This window comes from Eschrichtius robustus, chromosome 8 (assembly GCF_028021215.1).
Source record: "Eschrichtius robustus isolate mEscRob2 chromosome 8, mEscRob2.pri, whole genome shotgun sequence".
Lineage (NCBI taxonomy): Eukaryota > Metazoa > Chordata > Mammalia > Artiodactyla > Eschrichtiidae > Eschrichtius > Eschrichtius robustus.
This window is the reverse complement of record NC_090831.1, coordinates 73,470,183-73,493,738: the sequence shown is the minus strand read 5'-3', so window position 1 is coordinate 73,493,738 and position 23,556 is coordinate 73,470,183. Positions and strand designations below refer to the sequence as shown.

General features: G+C 38.0%; 1 protein-coding gene and 1 pseudogene across 2 annotated transcripts; one reads left to right on the top strand and one right to left on the bottom strand.

Moving 5' to 3' along the window:
* Window positions 1–90: 90 nt before the first annotated feature.
* Window positions 91–8,915, top strand: RBM48 (RNA binding motif protein 48). Of its 2 annotated transcripts, none has more exons than XM_068550674.1 (5): window positions 91–221; window positions 764–954; window positions 2,736–2,881; window positions 4,219–4,772; window positions 6,403–8,915. In XM_068550674.1, exons 1-5 carry the CDS (start codon window positions 111–113, stop codon window positions 6,487–6,489), a joined length of 1,089 nt encoding a protein of 362 aa, XP_068406775.1. In that variant the 5' UTR covers window positions 91–110; the 3' UTR covers window positions 6,490–8,915. The 2 variants fall into 2 exon arrangements, with proteins under 2 accessions (XP_068406775.1, XP_068406776.1); XM_068550675.1 differs by having other exon boundaries at window positions 4,219–4,774; window positions 6,406–8,915.
* Window positions 8,257–23,446, bottom strand: LOC137768313 (calaxin-like; annotated as a pseudogene).
* Between the last annotated feature and the right edge of the window lie 110 nt (window positions 23,447–23,556).

Here is a 23,556-nt window from a genome sequence, read left to right as displayed (position 1 = left end):
GATTCTTCAGCCAATCTCGGCACGCCTTGACCCCTCCCTCTCTCTTATTGGATGCACAAGAGGGCAACGAGGCGGATGTTGTCGTCTCTGCGAGGGCCCAAACCGGTAAGATGGCGTCGAGTGGCGGGGAGCTTGGGGGCGTATTCGACCACCACGTCCAAAAGGCTGTGTGCGACTCGCGGGCCAAGTATCGGGAGGGGCGACGGCCTCGCGCTGTCAAGGTAAAGTGATTTTGGCTTCATTCGCTATCCTCAGTAGCTTTATGTGAGCTCTAGTTTCACATGCCTAGCTTACGTAAATAAAATCTTGAAAGGCTGCGGTCACATCCACTCACTAGAGATGAGTGTGAGGAACGCTGGTACTCAGGTACCAGATATTCATGCGACCTGTTTAGTCAACTGTTAGAACCTCAGCTCCGTGAAAACAGGGCTGTGTTTTAGTCATTGTATCATCCGCGTTTACACTAGTCCTTGTCACATTGTAAGGCTCAATGACTATGTTAACTCTTTCCTGTCGTATCTACCGAGCCAACTTCTGGAAAACGTGTCGATTGAAGGTAGTCTATGAGGTGCTTTAGCTAGAGGTCTTCACACGTAGGGTGAATTCTTCATGCAGAGAGAGGGGCAAATTTTTAGATTCTTTATTTTTTGCAGACCCTCTGAACATAATAGTTCTTGTTTTCAACTTTTTTTTTTTTTAATTGGAGCAGATTTGTCTTAGGCTTATTTGTGAAATACATTTAATGTGTCTGCATTTCTTTTAGGTATATACAGTCAATCTGGAATCTCGGTACTTATTAATACAAGGAGTTCCTGCAGTGGGAGCGATGAAGGAATTAGTTGAGCGATGTGCTTTATATGGTGCAATTGAACAGTATAATGCTCTAGACGAATACCCAGCAGAAGACTTTACAGAAGTTTATCTTATTAAATTTCTTAATTTACAAAGTGCAAGGTAATATGCGAGTTAAGCAGTGTCTCATTTTCTCCATTCCCATTGGTATCATTTTGGCCCCCCTCATTCATTCCTGAATTACCCAGTAACCTAACATGGCCGTTATTATTTTTCTCCAGTTTTCTTAAGTGTTAGCTTTACCAAAACTCTGTCCATTAGGTCATTCCCATACTTAACAATTTTCTGTCGTGTAGTGTGGTAGATTAAAGATTGGGTTTGGAGTAATTTTTCAGGTTCCACTGCTTACTAACATTGTAAACTTGGACAAGTTGTTCAACCCCATTAAACCTGTTTTCGTATTCTGTAAAATCCATATGGTAAAAGGATCTACTTATTGAAGTTGTGTGAGGATGAAATGAGATAATCCACGTAAAGGGATTAGCAAATGCCTTCTGTTCGGAATGCAATAAACATTAGCCGTTGAGGGACTTCCCTGGCTGTCCAGTGATTAAGACTTTGCCTTCCAGTGCAGGTGGTGCGGGTTTGATCCCTGGTCGGGGAGCTAAGATCCCACATGCCTCGCAGCCAAAAAACCAAAACATAAAACAGAAGCAATATCGTAACAAATTCAATAAAGACTTTTAAAATGGTTCACATCAAAAAAATCTTTAAAAAAAATTAGCTGTTGAGTTTCTTATTGTTATGCACCTATGTGAATTGACCCCGTCTTTTCTATCCTTCTATATATAACATAAACTCTCTGCTCCAATAAGGCTGAAATGTGAAATGCCTTATCTCTTTTTATGTTGATTTCTATTCTTGTCACTAATACACTCCAAGACCCATCCTTCCGTGGCTATTACAATTCTTATTTTCTTCTCTGTGCTACAAATAGCACTTGGGTACACGGGGTCATGTATTGTTGTCCGGTTGCTCTTATGTATAATCTCACTGCTCTAACCAACTTGCCAGCTCCTCATGGTGAGGGAAGCATATTTTCTCATTGTGCATTCATTCTAAGGAGTTTTTACATCTCCCACACCACCTAGGACAGTAGACCATGCAGTGTGACATCTGGATTTGAATCCTAGCTCCACAAACCAATGTGGGCATGGCCAAGTTATAAATCTCTCCAGGCCTTAGTTTCATCATAAGATTGTTGTAAAGTGTTAATTCAAGTGAAGCGTTTAAGCACTTAGGACACTGCCTGGCACGTGGTAAAATCTCAATGAATATTTCTTATCATTTTCCTTGGGCACAGAAGTACTTAATTATTGTAGTAATTCCTGGCCAGTCATAGATGTTTAATAAGTATTTGTTGAATGAATACCATCCTCTCATTTTCTCACCGATTGTTACATATTCAGTATTTCCTCCATTATTGGAGGTTTACAATAACAATATTTTTAACTAATTTCTTACATGTGAATCCCATTATAGGAAAACATTGTGCTGAAAAGGCTAAATTAGGTATGAGCTAACTCTCAAGGGCCATTTAACTTAACACAGAGAAAAATCTCTAATTCATGACCACAGATTGTGTACCTCAGACCAACCAGCTGGATCCTATATTGGTTAAAGGGAATCTCGCTTGTATGGATGACTTAGCTTAAAACCTATTAAGACTCTTGGGAGAGGGGAGGAAAGGCTCTAAAAGAGTATGCAGTGGATCAGTAGGGTCAATACCATCAACAAGCAGAGCATCTTAATTCCCAAGCTATAGAATATATATGCACAGCAAAAGCTGGACTTTGCTCTTTAGATCAGTGTATTGTATACTAGTTAAGCTTTCATCCTAAGTAAATCTAGATTAGTAAACCATGATATGTATTTCTGTTTAGGATAGCGAAGAGAAAAATGGATGAACAAAGTTTCTTTGGTGGATTGCTTCATGTGTGCTATGCTCCAGAATTTGAGACAGTTGAAGAAACCAGAAAAAAATTACAAGAGAGGAATGCTTATGTAGCAAGAACTACTAAAAATAAAGGTATGGAAAGCCTGTTACTAAACAACACCTCCTATGTGTCAGGCATTTTGCTAGGTTTATCATCATGGAGTTCCCAGTCTAGTGAGAAGACAGACAAGTAAAGGATCACAATTTTCAATATCTGTAAACTACAGGGTTCTTTACAGAATGCTATGTAGTGTGGGCTGGGAAGGGAGAGGTGTTGTTTCATGGAAGACTTCCTAAGGATGAGAGAGGTGGCTGAGTTCTGAAGGGTAAGTAGACATTACTCAGAAGGGGAGAGGAAGAGATGGAAAGATGGGCCAGAGGAATAAATGAGTATCATGCATTTTAAGGAACAGTGAGTAGTACATGATAACCACAACACAGCTTCGGTGAGAGATAAAAGGAGACAGGAAGTAAAGCCTGAAAAGCCTGTGTCCATGCTGAGGAATTAAGGCTTTGACCAAAAGGTAGTGAGAAACACCTCTGATGCGCAGACCAGTTACAACTGCAAAAAGTGAATAAGTTCCACTTTTGATGAACACCAGCTGGCCAGATGCCCAATATGCCCATCCAAGTTGCCCTAGACACAAATTCCCAGTGCACGGAATGGAGTCATAGGATCTGGCACATGGATTGTAGAACTAGAGCAGTCAGAATTGGACTAAGATAATGTGTGTGGTCTGAAATCTGAATAGTTCCAGAGGCTCAAATTACCAAATTTCCACCCTTTGGTTAAAAGACAAAGACAGGGTCCAGACAGCTATCAAATATGAGTTTATGGCTGATTGAGTAAGGGGCATGTGGCAGTGTGAAGAGAGAAATAAAGTGGAAAACTTACCTGAAATTTTGGCAAGAGCTGTTGGGAGTCTCTGGTCAGTTGTAAACACTGAACTTTAACCTGTGTAAATAACTAGCTTCAGGAAAACCTGTATGTGTGACCAAAGAAATGATAAAATATGGACCCAGCGTATTGTCTCCTTTAAAAACTACAAATACAAACTAAGCAGCATGATACATTCATATAGTAAAATACTTTGAAGCCATAAAAAGTTTTCTATGTAATGACATGGAAAAACTCCCCAAGATTTAGAGTTAACTGGAAAGCAGAAAGGTTCAGAGAAATGGGTAATTAAAGGAGAAAAAGAGGGGTAAGTGGGAGGAAGAAAGGTAAGACATACTGGACAGATATCCTTTTTAGCTTTTAAACCATGTGAATGTATTCCCTACTCAAGAAGTAAATTTTTTAGGGTAGCATTCATTAACATCTTAAAGTAATGTTTCTTTTTATAAAATTACATGTTTCTGAATGATGAAAACAATAAATGAACCATTTCTGTTTCCCTTTCTCTCACCTTTTAAATTCTAATATAAAGATCATTACATGACAAAGAAGCATAAAGATACAAAAGATTTTAGACAGGACTTCCATTCGAAGACCTCTGGATTTCCTGCAGCCTCTTTGAACACATCTATTGGGAACTCAGATCTTTGTCTTCCTTATTCTTGTGAGTTGCCTTTGTGCTATTTCTCCCCCAAATGTACATGTTCATCAGGAGAACATGTGGACAGAGCATCAAACTCCTCTCAGGATGGTAGAAACCATGATGAAACACTGGAGCATTGTAACCACTATGACTCCCTGCAGAAAATGCAGGTGAAAAGTTTGAAAAATTCATTGGCCTTCCCTGGCGCACAGAAGGCTATTACTACTTCAGAGGCAGTTGACAGATTTATGCCTAGGACAACACAACTGCAGGAGCGGAAAAGAAGAAGAGAAGATGATTGTAAACATGGAACTCTTCTTGAAGCAAGTACAAGTAGTAATGAGGTTATGATTGGCCCTCAGTTACCAGACATTCCTAAAGTGGACATGCATGATGACTCATTGAATACAACAGCGAGTTTAATTCGGAATAAACTTAAAGAGGTAAGATCATTTAAAAAAAAAAAAAAAACGTTTTAAGAGACGATTTTGTTACAGGACTAACAACTGAATGTAGACTTATTTCTGGGAACTACGGTATTATCATTCTTGTTTTTTTCATTTTTACTTTTTAGATGTGTTTCCTACAATTCTCTATTGAAGTACAATAACTGAATTTGACTCACAGATATGTATTTGCTTTGATACCTTTAATCCTTGCTTTAAACATATTTTATATCACTCTAAGTAGAAAATATAAAAGCAGTAGTTTTAGCCAGTTAGATCAATCTGTGAGAATGGAGCCCAGGCCCTCCCTTTTTTAAAAGCTCTCCAGATAGTTCTAATATGAGCCAACGTAGAGAACTACTGCATTGAGGGAAAATTATTACAATTTATCTCTCAAGTTCAAAATCACATAAAATTTAAATGCTTATTTTGCTTCTTTGATACAGATAGCCATAGAAGAAGGTGAGATTTCTAAAGATTAGGGCTTAAGGTCTGAATTTTAATTTTAAATTTCTTAAATAGTTTAGAGCTAGATTGTTCTACTTAGGTAGCAATGTTTTAATGTTATTTACATAACCAGTTTCCATTTTCTAAGCACAAATAAAAGAAAGTTAGCATTTGAGTTAGCAGTTGAAAAATACCTTATCATGGGGCAAGCCTTTCAGAAATCATAATCTGCTGGAGAAAGACCATTCTCTTATACTTGAACTCAGGTTCAGAAAGTGCTTTTCACATAGTTGTACATATATTTTACAATGTAATTAAGAGAGGCTAAGGTAGATTCTTTTATGTACCTTTTTTTAACCTCAAAATTATTATACAGTTGAGGATGAGGAATTGTTTTATAATAATAAAAATCCATGGACACAATTTTTATGCTTAAGCCTCTTTAAGAATTTTTTTGCTTGTACTGGCACCCTTCCTTCAGATACAACTAAACTGAGACCTAGATACAGATACATAGCTATCTTAGCCAGAGCTGACTGTATTTTCAAGAAAAAAAAAGTTAGGTCCAAATCCTAGATATAGAAATAGTAGAACAACAAAAAGGAGAAACACTAAATACAGTTTACTACAGTTTCTAATAATTTTCCATTTTAAGTGAAGACTGTCTTACTGTGCTTTAACTTATACTGTCTACCTTGTTCTGATGTATTTGATTTCATTGTTCCCTAAGAAATTGAGGATTCTAGCATTTTCTGCTTATTTCTTTAAATTTTTCATCCCCCATCCCCACTGGAGCCTCCATGTCTCTAAATATATCAAATATTATCAGTGTTTCAAGTTATGCATAACCAGGGTATCTATCTGTATTTATAAAATTACAAGTGACTTCATCATAAAATAACATCTATAAAGGAATGTTAAAGTAGAGCATATGTTTACTTTTCTCCCCTCAAAATTTCTTTCTTGTTAAATGGCTTTAGAAACTTTACTCCCAGCAATGTTTGGACAGAAAACTTTGCTCTGTGCCTAGATCGTAGGCTGCACCTTGAACTTGGGCTAACTGCCTTAAATGTGATGGCAAGGATTAAACTACTGGATGTATATCCTACCTATTCTAATGGTTTATTACTCTTGTACTATAAAAATTATAGTGTTGGTGGTTCTCTTTTTTTTAAACTAGGTAATTTCATCTGTGCCAAAGCCTCCAGAGGACAAGCTGGAAGATGTGCGTGGAAGTCATCCTTTAAAACAAAGAAGAAGAATATAAATTGTCTGCAGTAAACTAATATTTTTAAAGGCCTATTTATTTTTTATTTTTAGGCTGTCATTTTAATTCTTAAAGAGATTTTACTGCTGGTATTTTTTTTAATGCACTCCTCTTTGTAATTTCATTCAACCTACTTGTCTCATATAGTTTCATCTTTTAAAATTAGTTTATCATGGACAAAATACATGCCAGCCAATTATGTCCCTTAAAAAAACTAAAACTTTTCCAGAAGTTCCACCCAGTGACTTTGGTTACATCTTATTGGCTAGAACTGGGCCCGTGGCTGTTCCTCATAGAGGAGTCTAGAATGTTGAATGTTTGGGTTTCCAACTTCTGTGGTTGAGGAAGCAAGAGAAAAGGGGGTTGTGAATGGCTGATTCACAGTATTTGCCCCCAAATCTCAGGTTGCTGGTTAATTTAACAAATTAATTAATTAATCATTACTTATCATAGATGTTATTTTGATCCATACTTACTATTACAGAAATCATTCTTATTACCTCTCACACTGCAGTCACTGTATGTAAATTAATTGAAGCAAATATAGAAACTTTACAATATAAATATAGGCAACCAGGATCTGTTTCTGAATTTAATAATTTTGAGTAATTCGCATTGAAAAACTAGAAGTCAGGATGTGTTGGAATGCCACGGCTTCAAAATCAAGACAATTCTATAAAGCAAAAAAGTTAAACTATTAGAACAAAGCTAAAATTAGAAGCTTATATGCTTTAGTTAACTTCAAAGAGTAATTTACTTCATCTATGGCAGAAACAAATCAGTATTTGTAAATGCTAGACTTTTACCACTACTTTTAGCACATCCACATTTTTTTTCCTGTCAGTGGATCACATAATTGGAAATCCAAGTATGTCCAGGCTGTTTCTATTTTTTTTTTTTTTTTTTTAACTGATAACAATAACCTGAGGAGGCCCATACCAAATGGTGTCTGTTTTTCTCCCTGTCCTTAAGGGCCTCTTGCCTAATGGATTGAATTTGAATATAAAGGTTAGGAAGTTCCACCTTCATTTATGACTTACTGATTCAAACTTGCTAGGAAGGCACTTAGTTGTGGATGGTATTAAAAGAAGCTGCAGGCAAGGTGTCTGTCTGGCTCTACTTCCTTGTGAGGTAATTAGATATATAGTTGACCCTTGAACAACGTGGGGTTAGGGTTGCTGACCCTCCACACAGTCAAAAATCCACATATAACTTTACAGTCTGCCCTCCATATCTGCTGTTCTGTATCCTCAGATTCAACCAACCATGGATTATGCAGTACTGTAGTATGTATTTATTGAAAAAGAAATACACATACAAGTGGACCCTCACAGTTCGAACCCGTGTTGTTCAAGGGTCAACTATACTTTTGCTGCACTCTCAGTTAAAAAAATATATTAGTCACCTCAGCATAGAGTTGGAAAAAGCAAGTTGCTCTCTGGATCAGGCTTCTCAGATTTTAAGGTGCTGTGAATCTCCACCTTGTGGTCTTATTAAAATGCAGACTCTGATGGTGGCAGAAATTGGAAGTTGTTTAATGGGTATAGAGTTTTAGTTGTGCAAGATGAGAAGAGTTCTCGAGATTGGTTGCACAATAGCATGAATGTACTTAACACTACTGAACTGTACACATAAAATTGGTTAAGAAGGTAAATGTTATGATAGGTGTATTTTACCACAATACAGCAGAAATTAGCACAACATTGTAAATCAACTATACTTCAATTAAAAAAAAAATTTCTCTGATAGCCCTAAAGGGAGGAGCTGCTAAGTGGGTTCTGTGTTCTTGAGTGGATTCCCGATCTGTGACTGTGTGAAGGCCAGCCCTCCTTGTCCCTGCCAACATACGCAAAATTTGACCATAATGAGAGAAAAAATAAACCTTTCTTGTGTCAAGCACTTAAAAAAAAAACAAACAACACAACTCTGATTCAGCTGGTTTGAGGTGGGGTCCGAGATTCTGCATTTCTCACAAGTTCCTAGGTGATACCATTGCGGCTGGTACACAGACTACACTTTGAGTAGTAAGGCTCTAGATAACTGGCTTACAGATGAACACTTGGGGAGCAGCTGAAGAACCCTTGGTGTTCCATCTGAACCTAAGTAGTTACTCCAATCTAGTCCATTATTCTAAACTCTTTCACCCATCAGGTTCCCAGACAAAATTAAAATGTGAGAATAAACGACAACGGGACAAGTTAGACGAGCTGAGATAGCTAAGGATAGCTTAACAGTATGCAAATTCATTCACAAAATCACCATCTAAATTACTGCAGAGAATAAAAAGTTTCTTCCTATATCACATGTTTGCAAAGCACAGTTGGTCAAAGGAAGAATTAAGAAAGGAAATGTTAATGAGTGAAATTATCAGGCTGACTCTTCCGGCTCAGAAAACCTTTGTCATATTCATACTCGAAAATCCTTCATGAGCACAAATAAAATACTATAAAGTACTATACGTGTCCAAAATTTTAAAAACTTAATTTATTCTCATTGTTTGACAACAAACAAGAGAAAAAGATGACGTTTTCTCCAAGCAGTTTATGGTGGGTACTTGCTGAATCCACTCTGTATTTGCTGTTCTATCCCTTAAGCAAGCCAATATATCTCGGGGTTTTTTGGGGAAAATATTAACATACAGGAAATTAGGAATTGTGTATGGCTAAGGTGGTTACAATCTCAAAAAAAGTCTTGAATATAATAAAATAGTCACTACTGTCTTGGGTCCCAAATGTTAGGATGGGGCCGAGATCTTCATGGTTGCCCAAACTTCAGTAGTGTGTTGAAGTCCTACAGAGGTAAGTGTCTAGCAAGTGTTTCTTTTCTGATCCTTTGAAATTTTCCCTCAACCACTTTGGCTGCTGGCACTGTACCTTTGCTTCTGGTAAACATGGTCCAAACACTTAAAACAAAAGTTTATCTTCTTTCACTGCTTTTTCAAAGTCTGCAAAAGATACCTTGCCATTGCTGTCATAATCCTGGAGAGGAGATAATTTCTTGATAAATGATAGAGTTTTAAATTTTGCATGGAAAATAACTGTCTAGAATAAAAGATTTTACCAAGTCAAACTTTAAGTTCACACTTCTATAGGCACTACTTACACAAATCAAAAGGTACTAATTTATGGAGGCCACTTACTTTGTTCCTATTAGTCTAATAGGCATACCTGGTATGAACTGAATGTTTGTCTCTCCCCACCTCCCAAGTTCATGTCTTAAAGCTCTAACCCCTGCAATATGATGCTATTTGGAGGTGGGGGACTTCGGGAGGTAAATTAGATTTAGATGAGGTTATGAAGGTAGGGCCCCATCATGTTATTAGTGTCTTTGTGAGTAGAGAAAGAAAGACCAAAGCTCCCTCTCTCCCATGTGAGGACACATTGAGGAGGTGGCTGTCAGCAAGGCAGGAAGAGAGCCCTCAGTGAGGAAGTGAATCTGCTGGCACCTTAATCTTGGACATCCCAGTTTCTAGAATTGTGAGAAATAAATTCCAGTTGTTTAAGCCAGCCAGTCTATGATACTTTGTTACAGCAGCCCAAGCAGGCTAAGATACCTGAATTACCTTAGACATACAAAACCCTATCCCTAACGGACTTATACCCTAATTGGGGAAATAAGACAGAAAATTAGAGGAAGCCCATTATAATACTTCTGTGATAAAATAAGTGCCGAAGATTCTTAAGCTTAATTTTTAGCTTTGTTTCTCAAAGGATCTCTTACTTGAGATAAGGATATAATGTAAAAAGTATAAAAGTGAAGTTGCTTAATAAGGAGAAAGGCACTGAGAGAACAGTAATAATTCAAGACGGACTACGGTCACGAGAAGAAGCTTGCAGATTCCTGTTAGGCCGTTAAGGATGTTTGGGATCTAGATAGGTGGAGAGGTGTCAGGAGGAAATGCAGACGAATGGCCCAACGTGGATTATGACAGCAGGAATGCAAGTCAGGAAGAAGACAGACCAGCCTGGAAGGGAGTATTCATGACAGGGACTATGGAAGATTAAATCATGGAGGGAGCATGTGTGTAGATTACGAATACCTTTAACGGCTTAATCCAATTTGGATTTGATTTGACGGGTCCTTGTTTTTTCACTTCTGGGCATAACTAAATCAGGGTTGCTGAGAGTCTAGTTTAAAGAAAGGTTTGAATAATTTTCAGAAAAAGATTCACTCCATAACATTTTCTTTCAAAAAAGAAGGGGGTGGGTGTGGTAGTGGGAAGCATACTGTCTCTCAAGAAGTCTACCCTCAGCCCTAGCTGTGGCTCTTGAGTATTTCTAATGGAAGAGGACACCCTGAAGTCTGTGTTAGCTGAATCTGAGACTCGGCAGACCTCATCATCTGTTACTTTCCTGAGCTCCAAAGTAATGGAGGTGAGCGGAGCCCGGGCCGCCTTAGAGTCATAAACCTTCACTGGTATCCAGTTTAGGGTCACAGTAAGAAAAAGAGAGAAATCACTATGTCCATAATAAAGAGGTATTATTAGTTTCATTGAAAGATGAATTCTGCACCTCATTTTCTATCATGACCTTGTATAAACCTATCTGCACTTTAGTTTTCTCATCTGCAAAGTAGAGATAATGATTTCTACTTCATAGGGTTGTTTTGAGGATAAAATGAGTTCATATATTAAAGTTCTGTGATAGGCTTGGCATATAGTAAGCAATTTATAAGGGACAACTATTTTTATTATTGTTATTACTTTATAATGAGTGTTTAGATGGATTAGAGAGCAAAAGTCATGAAGACAGACTACATTTGCACCCAATTTTAAAAGAACTGAATCTGTCACCCCACTTCCCAAATAATGAGGTTTTACTGATAGTAAAATATTTTAAAATAATAAAATTAACATTCATTTAATGTAGTGATTCATTTAATCACCCAGGCAGGCATTCCATAAATATTTTTTAAGTAGCCACTATCAGCCAGGCACTGTTCTAGGCAATGGATAGAGCAGAGAACAAACTCCTGCCCTCATAATGGTTACATTCATTACATAGGGAAATAAATCATTTCTTCATCTTTAGCTTTATCTAACATCCATTTGATTAGATATAATGAATTACAGTTTTTTTTATTCTTACCATTTTCTTCAGTGTTATATCCACCAACTCGTTTATTCCTTCATCAGTCTCTTCTTCAGGTGACTGTTGGTGTAGACTGTTCAACATGTCCAACATTTTCTCTCGAGAAATGTAACCATCACCATTGAAATAATAAACTTCAAAACAGACTTTTTAAAGCATACGAAATTTAAAGACTTGGATAAGAACAGTTAAAATGTCATTAGTTTTCTCCTTAGTTATTTCAATATGTAATTAAAGAAGGATAAAAACAATTTATACAACCTACATTCTACATAGTAGAGGAATTTTATAAATCTTTCCACAAGATTAAATATCCCTGGGGATATGAAAAGAAAGACTTTACACATACATATATAGTGTATATATATATATACACACATGTACATATGTGTGTGTATCTTAATGTTATAATTTCCTTCTTACATAGAGTGCAAAAACTAGTGTGTACACTTCACTATATCATTGACAAAGAACATTTTTCAATATATTTGGGTAGTGAGTCTGTCATCTCCTTGGGGCCTACCCATCTGCACTATCCAAAATGATCCATCTCTCCCTAGAGAGTGATTTCCACAACTTCCATTGCAGTGTGTAAGCACTACTACAGTTCATTCATTCATCACACAAATGACCTTACTCAGGTCCTGGGAATATAACAGTGAAGGAGTTCTTGCGGAGTTTGTAATCTAGTTAAATGTTTTAGGACAGGAAGGAAGGAAGGGAGGGAGGGAAAGAGAAAGAGGGAGAGAGAGCGGGAGAAAGATAGGAAGGGACGAAGGGTGGGGGGAGAAAAAGAACCAGGTATAAAATTCCAAAGTATCAGATTAATTCTGTCTTTTGTTGCATTTCTCCAATATATAGCATATATGAGTTTGTGACACAACCCTACTAGAAGTAGTATTTTCCCCAAATTAACATATCTTGAAATGTACATGAAACAGTTTTAGGAAGTGGGATTAGAGGAGGAAAAAATTCTTGATAGTGTGGTGCTATTCAATCATGTCTAGCTGCATTGTGTCACGACCACTTTCACAAGAATTTACAACCACGAAACTTAACTTTTCATTTCTCAGTGAGACTTTTGTATAAGAACACTGCAACTATAAGAAACTTAAGTGACAACTATATATACGTGTTATCCCGTGAAAAATTAGATTGGAGAAAAGTGGGGGAAAAAAAGCACATAATGTTGTAAGGAAAAAAAAAGAATTACATAATGTTGTATGCCAATTATACTTCAATTTAAAAAAGCAAAAAAGAAAAAAGAAAAGAAAAAAAGGAAAACTCCCCCACAAAACAGAGAAACAAAAAAGTCATAAATGTCAAGCAAAGTTGGTGAGTTTTTAAAATGTTGCTATCATTTTTGAAACGTGTGTTTAATTTAGAGATCTTCTTTTGAACATCCCAAATCCAAATTCAAGTGGAAGAACAAGAAGAGATAAAAATTTGCTTATATACTCAGAACTCTGCAGTCTTTTCTTAAGTAATTTGACACTTTAAGCAATTTGCTCCCTTCAAAACTGCTACTTAAAATTGTTCCTATTCTCTTTCCAGGGTTTCACACCCCAAATCCTGGCACAGGAGGTGTAAAACACAGAAAATATTCATCACATCAATGGTAAGGGTGAGGTGAGGCCAGAGCTGTTCCTACAAAATTGTGAACTGGGAGATCTTTGTCTTTGGAATCCCTGGTCCTTTTCTGTAGGAAACTCCCTTTATAACCCTCCTTCCTTTGGGCTTTCACTGTCTCAGCCTTCTTCCCTCTCTTTATTCATCTACACTTACTCTACACTAGAGTATTGATGTCTGAGGGTTGTGTGTTTTATCTTGTTTTGTGTCAATCCCTCACATTTTCTCTGATGGAATGACAAGGAATAGCCATATGCTGCCCCATATTCAAAGCCATTTCCTGCTGAGCCCAGAGGCAGCCCCAGAAACCTCAGCCTTGCCAGCTGATCAGAGTTGGCACATGTCCTGAACTTCAGTTGCTGTCCTTTGCCTGGGCCTTAAGCCGAAGAGCCGTCCTGGTGACACTGAGGTATTACAGAACTAGTGAAGGAAGTGTTTGGAGACTCCGGATCTAGGGACTCTCCTATAAAATAGGCCACCCATTTCATCTGTTTTTTGTTTTTGTTTTTTTAACTCTCATGAATTATTTTTGCAAGGGCGATATAGAGAACAATGAATTTATATTTAAAAAAAATATTTAGGAACTTCCCTGGTGGCGCAGTGGTTGAGGGTCTGCCTGCCAATGCAGGGGACACGGGTTCGAGCCCTGGTCCGGGAGGATCCCACATGCCGCAGAGCAACTAAGTCCGTGCGCCACAATTACTGAGCCTGCGCTCTAGAGCCCACCAGCCACAACTACTGAGACCGTGTGTCACAACTGAAGCCCACGTGCCTAGAGCCCGTGCCCCGCAACAAAGAGAGACCACCGCAATGAGAAACCCGCGTACAACAGTGAAGAGTGGCCCGCGCTCGCCACAACTAGAGAAAGCCCGCGAGCAGCAACGAAGACCCAACGCAGCCAAAAATAAACAAATAAATAAATAAATGTATATATTTAAGGATTAACTAAATACAAATTTGACAATATATATTACTAAGTTAATAATAACATAGAAATCTTACACTTCAGCTTTTCTTCAAAAGTCCCTCGAAGAAACACTGATAATCCTTTAACACACTCTTTCACATTTATGTAGTTATCAGTCTTTGTCAAATGCAAAAAATACTGAAGGAAAAAGAACATGTAAGTGTATTGTAATTTATAGCTATTTTATAATTCAAGAGTATTATGAAGAGATTAAAAAAATCTTTCCTCCCAAATTGGGGGGAAAAAAAGTTTTTGACACAATCTTTCTTGAAAGAGTCAAAATTACTGGAAATGTATTTCCAACAGATTTTTATAGAAAGAAGCCATTCTCCTCCATGGTCAATTATGAGCTTCACTTGTGATGTTTTGTACAGTTACTATCAGCACAAAAAGACCAACAGTAGAGATAATCAATGTGATAATTTTTATTCTAAAAAGAGTGGCAAAATCCTGTTCTAAAGAATTTGTATAATACCTAAATTACCAAAATAACACATTATTTTTAAAATTACTAGTGAAATCTTAGAATTATCCTATAAAATATTATTGACTCTTTTGGGGGTGATGGATATATTAATTATTTTCATTATGGTTATGGTTTCAATGGTGTATACATACATCAGGACATATCAAATTGAACACTAAAAATCTGTTAGTGAGACTGACTGGATCACATTAAATTTCCTATTCTGAAAATAAAATTGTTTCTTTGATTTTTTTCAATATAATGAGTAATTTTCATTTTTTTTGTGAAGAAGTAAATAATTCACATGTCTACACAGCATATGACTCCAAAGACAATTGAAACCACAAGCTTATCTTTTTAAAAAAACCAATACTGCTAGCTTATTTAGGTCATTACTGGTTCTTTCTCAAAGTGGTATAGCTGTGAAATATGAAATTCTGAGTGAGTTTATATTAAAAACCATCCTCACAATCAAATCAAATTTACTGTTTTAAATTGGTAGCAGTACCAGAATTGTCTTTCTAATTTTGGTATTAAAAAAATGCAAAGTCTTTGGTGAAAACTTGCCATGTATTAACATATATATATAAATAAATATATACATATTTGCCATCTCAGCTTGGCCCATTTCAGTCTCCATGACTTCTTACCCCTATTCATTAGCATATCATCAGTCATTCCAAATATGCTGTGCAGGATGGCTCGAAATGTGTTATGATCTAGTCCAGTGTTATCAGGTCTTATATCAGCTCTTTCCACCAAGCTGTGAAAAATTCTTATGAGACACTCTACTTCACTTTTTTTTACTGTAAAATGAAAACACAAATAAATACAACTTAGATTTAACCATTGAGTTCTCCAACCCAATTAAATATATTTTACTAAGCAGCTATTTTGTTCCTATGATTCTAGATGCTCTAGTGATTTAAAAAAGTGTGACAGGGACTTCCTTGGTGGCGCAGTGGTTAAGAATCCGCCTGCCAATGCAGGGGACACGGGTTCGATCCCTGCTCTGGAAAGATCCCACATGCCGCAGAGCAACTAAGCCGTGCGCCACAACTACTGAGCCTGTGTGCCACAACTACTGAAGCCCGCGCACCTAGAGCTCGTGCTCCGCAACGAGAAGCCACTGCAGTGAGAAGCCCGCACACTGCAACGGAGTAGCCCCTGCTCACCACAGCTAGAGAAAGCCCGCGCGGCAATGAAGACCCAATGCAGCCAAAAAAAAGTATGACATGGACTTGCTACTTAAGAGCTCACACAATCAAGATAGGCTTTACTCAGAACCCTCATAAGACAGTATATAAATAAATTATGTGGTATAACACTCACCACTATAGACATATAAAGAGCAATCAGTATGGGAAAGAAGAGTTGTGCTTTTTTCATGGGAGTAGACTTCGAAATGGGCCTTGAAGAATGCATAGTATTTATACAGGAAGGAATGTATTGAAGGTGGTAAAGAAGTGGAGACTTCCAGGAAGAGGAATAACAGGAGTAAAGGGAAGAGAAAGAATTGGGGTTGAGGTAGAACATGTTTTATTGGGAGCACAGCAAGTTGGGAAGAAGTGTAAAGCAAGATTGAAGAGGACAGGCTGATGGTAGAGGGCCTTGAATACCTAGTCAGAGGATTAACATTTATTTACTGGAGCAGAGTTTCTCATGGTGTCATCTTTGGACCCTCTGCGTGAAAATCATCCCCCCTCATGGCTTGTTAAATACTTGTTAAATATGCAGATTATCAGGCCTTGCCCCAGATCTTCTAAATCAGAATTGCTAACAGTGGGCCTAGGGGTTAGCTTTGAAACAAGAGCTCAGCTGATTCTTCTATGCTCTAAGGGCTGAGAAGTGGTTTAAGAAACACATCTGGTGAAGTTGTATTGAAGGGGAAAACTGGAAGCATAGAAGCCAGGCTTGGAGTGATAGGGCTTTGGCTAGGGAGGTGGAAATGAAGTCAGAAAGCAGGTAGGGAGCCTGAGATGCTGCTTAAGCAGCACACAGTGATTCTAATGCAGTCAGGACTGAAAACGAAGGGATTAGGCTTCGTGGCTCGGCTGGACTTAAGTATCTGGGTTCCACTTCCATTTCTTGTCCTATATAGCTGACTTAGGACAATTCAGCTTGTTTGTGCCTCAAGTCCTCACCTATAAAATTTGGGTACTATCCTAGATGATCTCTGAGATTCCTTCAGGTTCTAAAAGTCTGATTCTATGAATTAAAGATTATTTGAGAGAACTAAAAGAGGAGGGAAAGCTGGTTACTATTACTATTTTTTCTCTTCCTTTTCCTCCCTCCCTCTTTTTTTTTGGCGGGGGGGAGGTGGGGGCAAAGACATAGTTTTAGATTTTTTCTTTGAGATGATTTCAAGTTACCCAACCGAAACCAATGAGAACCCCTAGCAAATATGCAGTTTACATTAGGGTTTCTAATGTGGTCAGAGAATGACTTGGCTCTTAGAGTAATGGTTGATAAATCTATAGAATAAGCGATTACAAAGGTACCTAGTAATATTATTTTATGAACTGAATTAGATTCTCAGGCTTCACACATAGCTCCAAATTTGACATAAAGGTCATTTTTATCCATCGAATAAGCGTTTATTAAGGGCCTGCCATGAACCGGGCAATGAATACACCATGGTTCCTGCCCTCAAAGTTATTACACTTTGGTCAAGAGATAAAGTGCAATAAAGTATCACAAACACTATGCTTGATGGTGTTTGGTAGTGACCCAAAGAAAGGCATCATCAACGGGGGGGAGGCAATAAGAGATTAAGAAGGGGCTCCAGAAAGAAGTGTCACTTGAGCTAAAGCCCTCAAAGGAGTAAGCATTTGCTAGAGGAGGCAGCTTGAAGGCAGGGAGGCATGTTCGGAGAGCCACAAAGTTTGGTGTGGCCAGGTGGCAGAACTGTTTGACTTTACGAGCGGCTTACTGAAAAATTTTGGTTGGCAAGTTAACAGGATCAGATTTGCATTTAAGGAAGATCACTTTGGCAGTAGATTCTTGAAACTATCTTACGAATGGTGAATCCAGATGGGACAGGTTGTATTTTCCCAAAGACGATTTTAACAATCTATCCCATCTCATATGCTCTTCTTACAATAGACTTTTGATACCCCTCCTTTAGAAAGATGGGGTTTGTGTCTCCTCCACTTGAAACCACGAGGATTTTTGACCATTTTAACCAAGAGTATGGTGGAAATAAAGCAATGTGATTTTTGAAGACTTGGTCATAGAAGGGGGTGCTCTGAGGACAAAAACTTGGAAAGTGTTTTTTTTTCTTTTATGGAATATGAAGAAAAAATAACCTCAGGTGTGGACACACTGTATGGAGTGCATAGTATATTAATGCTTTCCTGAAACTAGTCCTGTTCAACTCTGATGGAGAATCAACATCTGAGTGCAACAGCATTGTGAAAATGGATCCCCGAAGAAAGCGAGGTTTCAGCGTCAGCAGCTGCTCTGAGTCAAATACTGACAAGTCATCGAACGAAACAATCAAGGATTTTAGACACAATCTGCAGAAGCTAGTAAATTTTTCTGAGTTTTATCCATACAGCTCACATTTCATTATATCTAAAGACCTTACACATGTGGTCAAGGAACCACTGTAAATGATACTTGAGAAACTGTGGGTAATGAGAATGGTGTTGATATGTTAGAGATTGGCCCATGTTATTTATTAAACTTTTTAGTTTGGAATAATTTTAATTTATATAAGAGATGCAGTAGTAGGGTTCTTCGCTGTTTCTCCCTGTTAACATCTTATGTTAACACCATAACCATGGTGCATTTGTCAAAACTAAAACACTAACGTTGGCACATTATTATTAACTAAATTACAGATTTTACCAGTTTTTCCACTCTTTTTTTTTGTTCTAGGATCCTATCCAGGATCCATTTGGTTGTCATGTCTCCACCAACCTGTGAATTTTCAGTCTTAATCCTTTTTATGACCTTGACACTTCTTATTTTGCATAAGTTCCTCAATTTAGGTTTGCCTAACGTTTTCCTCATGATTAGACTGTGTTTTGGGGAAGAATACTACAAGTGCTGTTCTTGTCATGTATCAGGAGATACACAGTATTATCAATAACATGACCTATCACTGCTGATAACCTCGATCACTCGGTTAAGTGAGTCTACAGGTTTCTCCACTGAATCTATTGATACTACTTTCCCTTTCCATAATCTATTCTTTAGAAGCCAGTCTCTCAAGGTAAAGGGAATTAAGCTCCACTTCTTAGGAAAGGAGTATTTATACTATTAATTTATTCTAAGGAAGATTTGTCTCTTTTCCATTTATTTATTCAATTCTTTCAGTATGTAGTCACATGTATTTATTTTAGACCAATACTGTGCTACTAATTTTGCTGCCCAAATTGTTTCAGCTTTGGCCATTGGGAGTTTTCAAGTTGACTCCTGTCTCTTTCACATACGTTCATCCTTTTGCTTTTGCAACACTGCCTTGCTTTCTGGCACTACTTGCCAGGCTCATCTTGTATTATCCCTGTGTGAGAAAACAGGAAACAAAAATAGGTCTCTGCCCTTGGTTCCTGGCACAGAGCTCCTAAATCCCTTAGCCATTTCCTTGTTGATAGCAATGTCTTTTGTTCTAATGAGGTGACTGTTGGTTGTTCCTGGACAGGAGCTGGTCACCAGAAAAACCAAGCTATGTTCAAAAGCTTGGAACTTTTAGTCCTGCCCACACCCCTTCTCCAGAGGGGGGCTGGAAATTGAGTCAATGATCTATCATGCCTATGTGATAAAGCCTCCATAAAAATCCCCAAAGAATAGGGTTCGGGGAGCTTCTGGGTTGGTGACCACACAAAAGTGCCTGGAGAGAGCCTGGAAACTACACCCCTTACCACATACCTTGCCCTATGCATCTCTTCCATCTGGCCATTCCCAATTATATACTTTTATAATAAATTGGTAATCTAGAGAGTAAACTGCTTTCCTGAGTTCCGTGAGCTGCTCCAGCAAACTAATTGAACACAAGGAGGGGGTCGTGGGAACCTCTGATTGATAGCCAGTTGGTCAGAAGCACAGGTAATAACCTGCACTTGTGATTGGCATCTGGTGAGGAGCAGTCTTGTAGGACTGAACTCTTAACCTGTAGAATCTGACGCTCTCCAGGTAGTGTCAGAATTGAGTTAAATTGTAGGGACACCCAGCTAATGTCACAGAGAACTGTTTGCTGGGAGAAACCTCCACACAGTTGGAGAACTGAGTACGGTAGTAGTGTTAAAGAAAAGCAGGAGTAGTGTAGGTTTTCCCTTTATGCTCTGTTCAGCTATTTTTTCAAGGAAATCTGGTTCTTTTATTAGAGTTTGGTATTTAGAAACCAAGGTCTAGTCACTGGGTATGCTAATCACTATTGGGGTGCTAATATTTCTAAGCCTGTTTAGCAGACATAGCTAGGAAATATGTATGTACACTAACCTATGTATGCACACATCGTGGCCCATGTTAGGTCTCACAAATACAGAAAAAGCCAAATACTGGACTAGTGGGACCTTAGGTGGTCCTGGGCTGAGTCCTAAAAGAGATGATCAGTTGTATTAAAAACTCATGAGCGCTCAGAAAAGACAGGCTCATGAATTCACAAGGTCAAATCATACTACATTTAACTATTTCCTCCACTTGATAAGAACGGATCAGAGAAATGCAGTTCACAAAATACTTGGGATTTTAGCAAAATCTCTTATTCTTATGTTAATATCTATTCAGTAACCAGTAGTGCCTAGTACAGTGGAAGGCTCTCGATACATGTTTGCTAAATAAATGATAAGCAATCACTTGTAAACTGGAGAAGTTAAGGAATATGCTGGATGAGAGTCAAGCTCCAGAGTAACCTTGAGATGCCAAAATGATCAGTTGAATCAAACCACATGAAATTACTAGGAATAATTTTAAAATTCTTCACTTATCTTTAAAAAAGTTCATTAATGTACCTAAGTATAAAAATGACAATCTGTGTTAAAAAGACTGGGTCAATTCCCAACTCACCATCAATCAAACTGGGACTGACATTTGGCTGACAGAGCTGAAGTTTCAAGTGGAAAAGACAATTCTGATCAGGTCCCTCAAACTTCAGTGTCTAAGAACACACAGAGCTAACAATCTGGACGCCTGGCCCCACCTCCAGAGATTTTTTTTTTACTATACTAAGGGTGGTACTCCGGGATCTACATCTTCAATATAAACCTTTAGGTGATTCCGATGGTGGAAATACTCCTACCACACTACAAATAAGAGGTACATGGCCAGTGTCAACTACAGAATTTGTGGGCCCAATGCAAAATGAAAATGCAGGCCCCTTATTAAAAAAATTAAGTCAGTGTTAGCAGAGCACTAAACTAAGCATGGGGCCCTATGAGAACACACAGGTTACACACACCATGAAGCCATGTACTATACCCTGAGGTTAAGTATCTGCCTCTCCCACCAGATTAGGGCTATTACTTGGAAAAGGAAATAGATTTATTTGCATGACTCCAGAGCAGCAATGTCTAATCGAACATTCTGAGATGATGGAAATATTCTGTATCTGTGCTGTCCAATTTGGTAGCCACAACCCACATGTGGCTGGCTAAGCCCTGAAAAATGGCTTGTGTGACCAAAACTGGATTTTAAGTTCTACCTAATTTTAACTTACATTTAAATAGTCAAATGTAGCTACTGGACTGAGGATAAACCGGCTGAGGATCTGAGAGGAGAGTATGCAATGGTAGTGGCTTGGACTGAAAGAGGCCATGTGGCACACGAGGGACTAACAAGAAGCTCTAAAGCAAAGCCCAGGAAAAATCACTTCAACTTTCTGCCACATAGAGCAATTATTAGAACTTTGTACACCAAGAGAAATAAAGACAGTCCCTTCTTGAGAAGGTCAAGGCAGCACTAGCTTTTTAGTCCTTCCCTCTCCTACCCATTAATAACCAAATTCTAGTCATGAGAGGACCAGTGTCTATCCTGGTCTCAACTGGAAGGACTCAAGAACTAAACTGATTTGAACAAATTTTAATTGTCCCCTTACTATGCGAAAGCACTGTACAGAACGACCATGAGGGACTATAATGCTGATCAGTAGGATTAATTTGAAAAATAAAGACTGAGTGCAGACTCTGCATCAGACTAGCTTGGCCTCAACGAGAAAAGTCCACTAACTGTTAACTTTAGACAAACAATCTAAGATGAGGTTTCCTCACCTGAAAACATGGATAACATCCCCTACCTCACTGGGTTTGTTCTGAGAATAAAGATGATGAACATAAACCATTTTGCACTGTCTTGCCAATGAAGAGCTCAATAAACATCAGCTGTTAGAAATCTAGTCATCTGGCTATACTGGTGAATAGCTATGTTTCAGTATTTAGCGCCTGAACTTTCAACAATAACTTAAGAATCAGTTAAGTGTCAAGAACTTTGGAAAAAGAAAGGAATGCAACTTATTCCTTTTTTCAAACAGCTATAAGTTATCTTCTTTGTATAAGAAGATAAGGGATATGGGTCTGATCAAGTATTACATACTTATATCTACAGACTATTTCAGAAACTGCTTTCAAATAACAAATAACGGTATTAAACACACATATGGGTAGCAGACACTGCTAAAAATAATTTCATTAGGATGGGGAGAGGAGTGAGATTTTTAAAGCATGCAAAATTTCCTTTTGAATGTTATAAAACTCAGGCTGTTAAGAAAGTAGCACATGACAGCAGGCATTTCTTACTATATTCAATATTGTCTAAATCTGCCGGATGGATTTTAAAGGGTAGTATAACAGCAGGATGGGAAAACAGGGCCCAGAAGTGCTTGAGGAGCTTAGATCATTTAAAATCCAACTGAGAAAAGAAAAAACTGAATTATGTCCACAATGAGATTCTCAGACAAGGTGGTGACTACCCTGCCAAGGTCACACAATGGAAAATGGAAGCACCCAATAATGCGGCTGTAAAGCCGGCTGAAATAAAAGTAATTTCCTTTAAGTATAAAAACAAATTCTTAGAATTATCAGTCAGGATTGCTTGTGGCCATGCTTGAGAAACAAAAATTCACAAGATTACTTTTTAAGGTCGGGCAGGGCAAGGAATCCTTAAAAAATCTGTTAAATTAGCTTAGTTTTAATAAACACTTGGCATGTGCAAAAGCACCATGATATTTCTTCAACATTTAAAGTATCTTACGTATCTCTATCAGGACTGTGAAGTACAGCAATCATCTGCCTCTATGGCTTTTGTGCCAGAGAACTCAGGGAAGTTGTCAAAGTACACCTTTATACTTTGAAATCTCTGGTTAAATTTCAGACCATTAATAAAATCAGTACTTGGTTGGCTGATAATCCTTTAGCATTTATGATGTCATGTAAATTCTCAAGCTAGTCTTCCCACGTATGCAATATATTTTAGGACACCTGATGATTAAAATATTTTCAGTGTAAGTGCAGGGATAATCATTCACTTGCTATTTTTTTTAAATGGCCAAAATATTAGATAGAAAATAGAGCAACCCTACTTCTGGGGTTACAAAGCACTCGTTAATGTCCAACTAGTATGTCTACCAACGTTTCTATTTGATTGAATGATGTGTTCAGGCAGTGTTGGATATCTGGTCAGTACTTACAGCTCTTGACAGTATTACTGATGGGATTCCACCAGTTTCTTCAGAATCTTCTGGTCCATGTCAAGTGTGGCTTCAACACAATGCAGACTTCTCAGATAGCCTAGTTCCAAGCCTGGGCGTCCTGGGTTGCCACTGACTCCACAGTGCACCACTCCATACCCAGCACAGAACGTGACCATGGCAACATTCCAGCAACCAAACACTGAAGGTTCTCAAGTAATTGGAAAAATATGCAACAATGATTGTTACCACTCAGTGTAACAGCAGTGATTTCATTAATGATGTGATC

Bases quoted from the DNA above. Each gene is read 5' to 3' on its own strand.
- RBM48 (XM_068550674.1), top strand. From the start codon at position 111: ATGGCGTCGAGTGGCGGGGAGCTTGGGGGCGTATTCGACCACCACGTC. The intron at 2,882-4,218 runs GTATGGAAAGCC...TCTAATATAAAG, and splicing joins AAGAACTACTAAAAATAAAG to ATCATTACATGACAAAGAAG. The intron at 4,773-6,402 runs GTAAGATCATTT...TTTTTAAACTAG, and splicing joins TTCGGAATAAACTTAAAGAG to GTAATTTCATCTGTGCCAAA.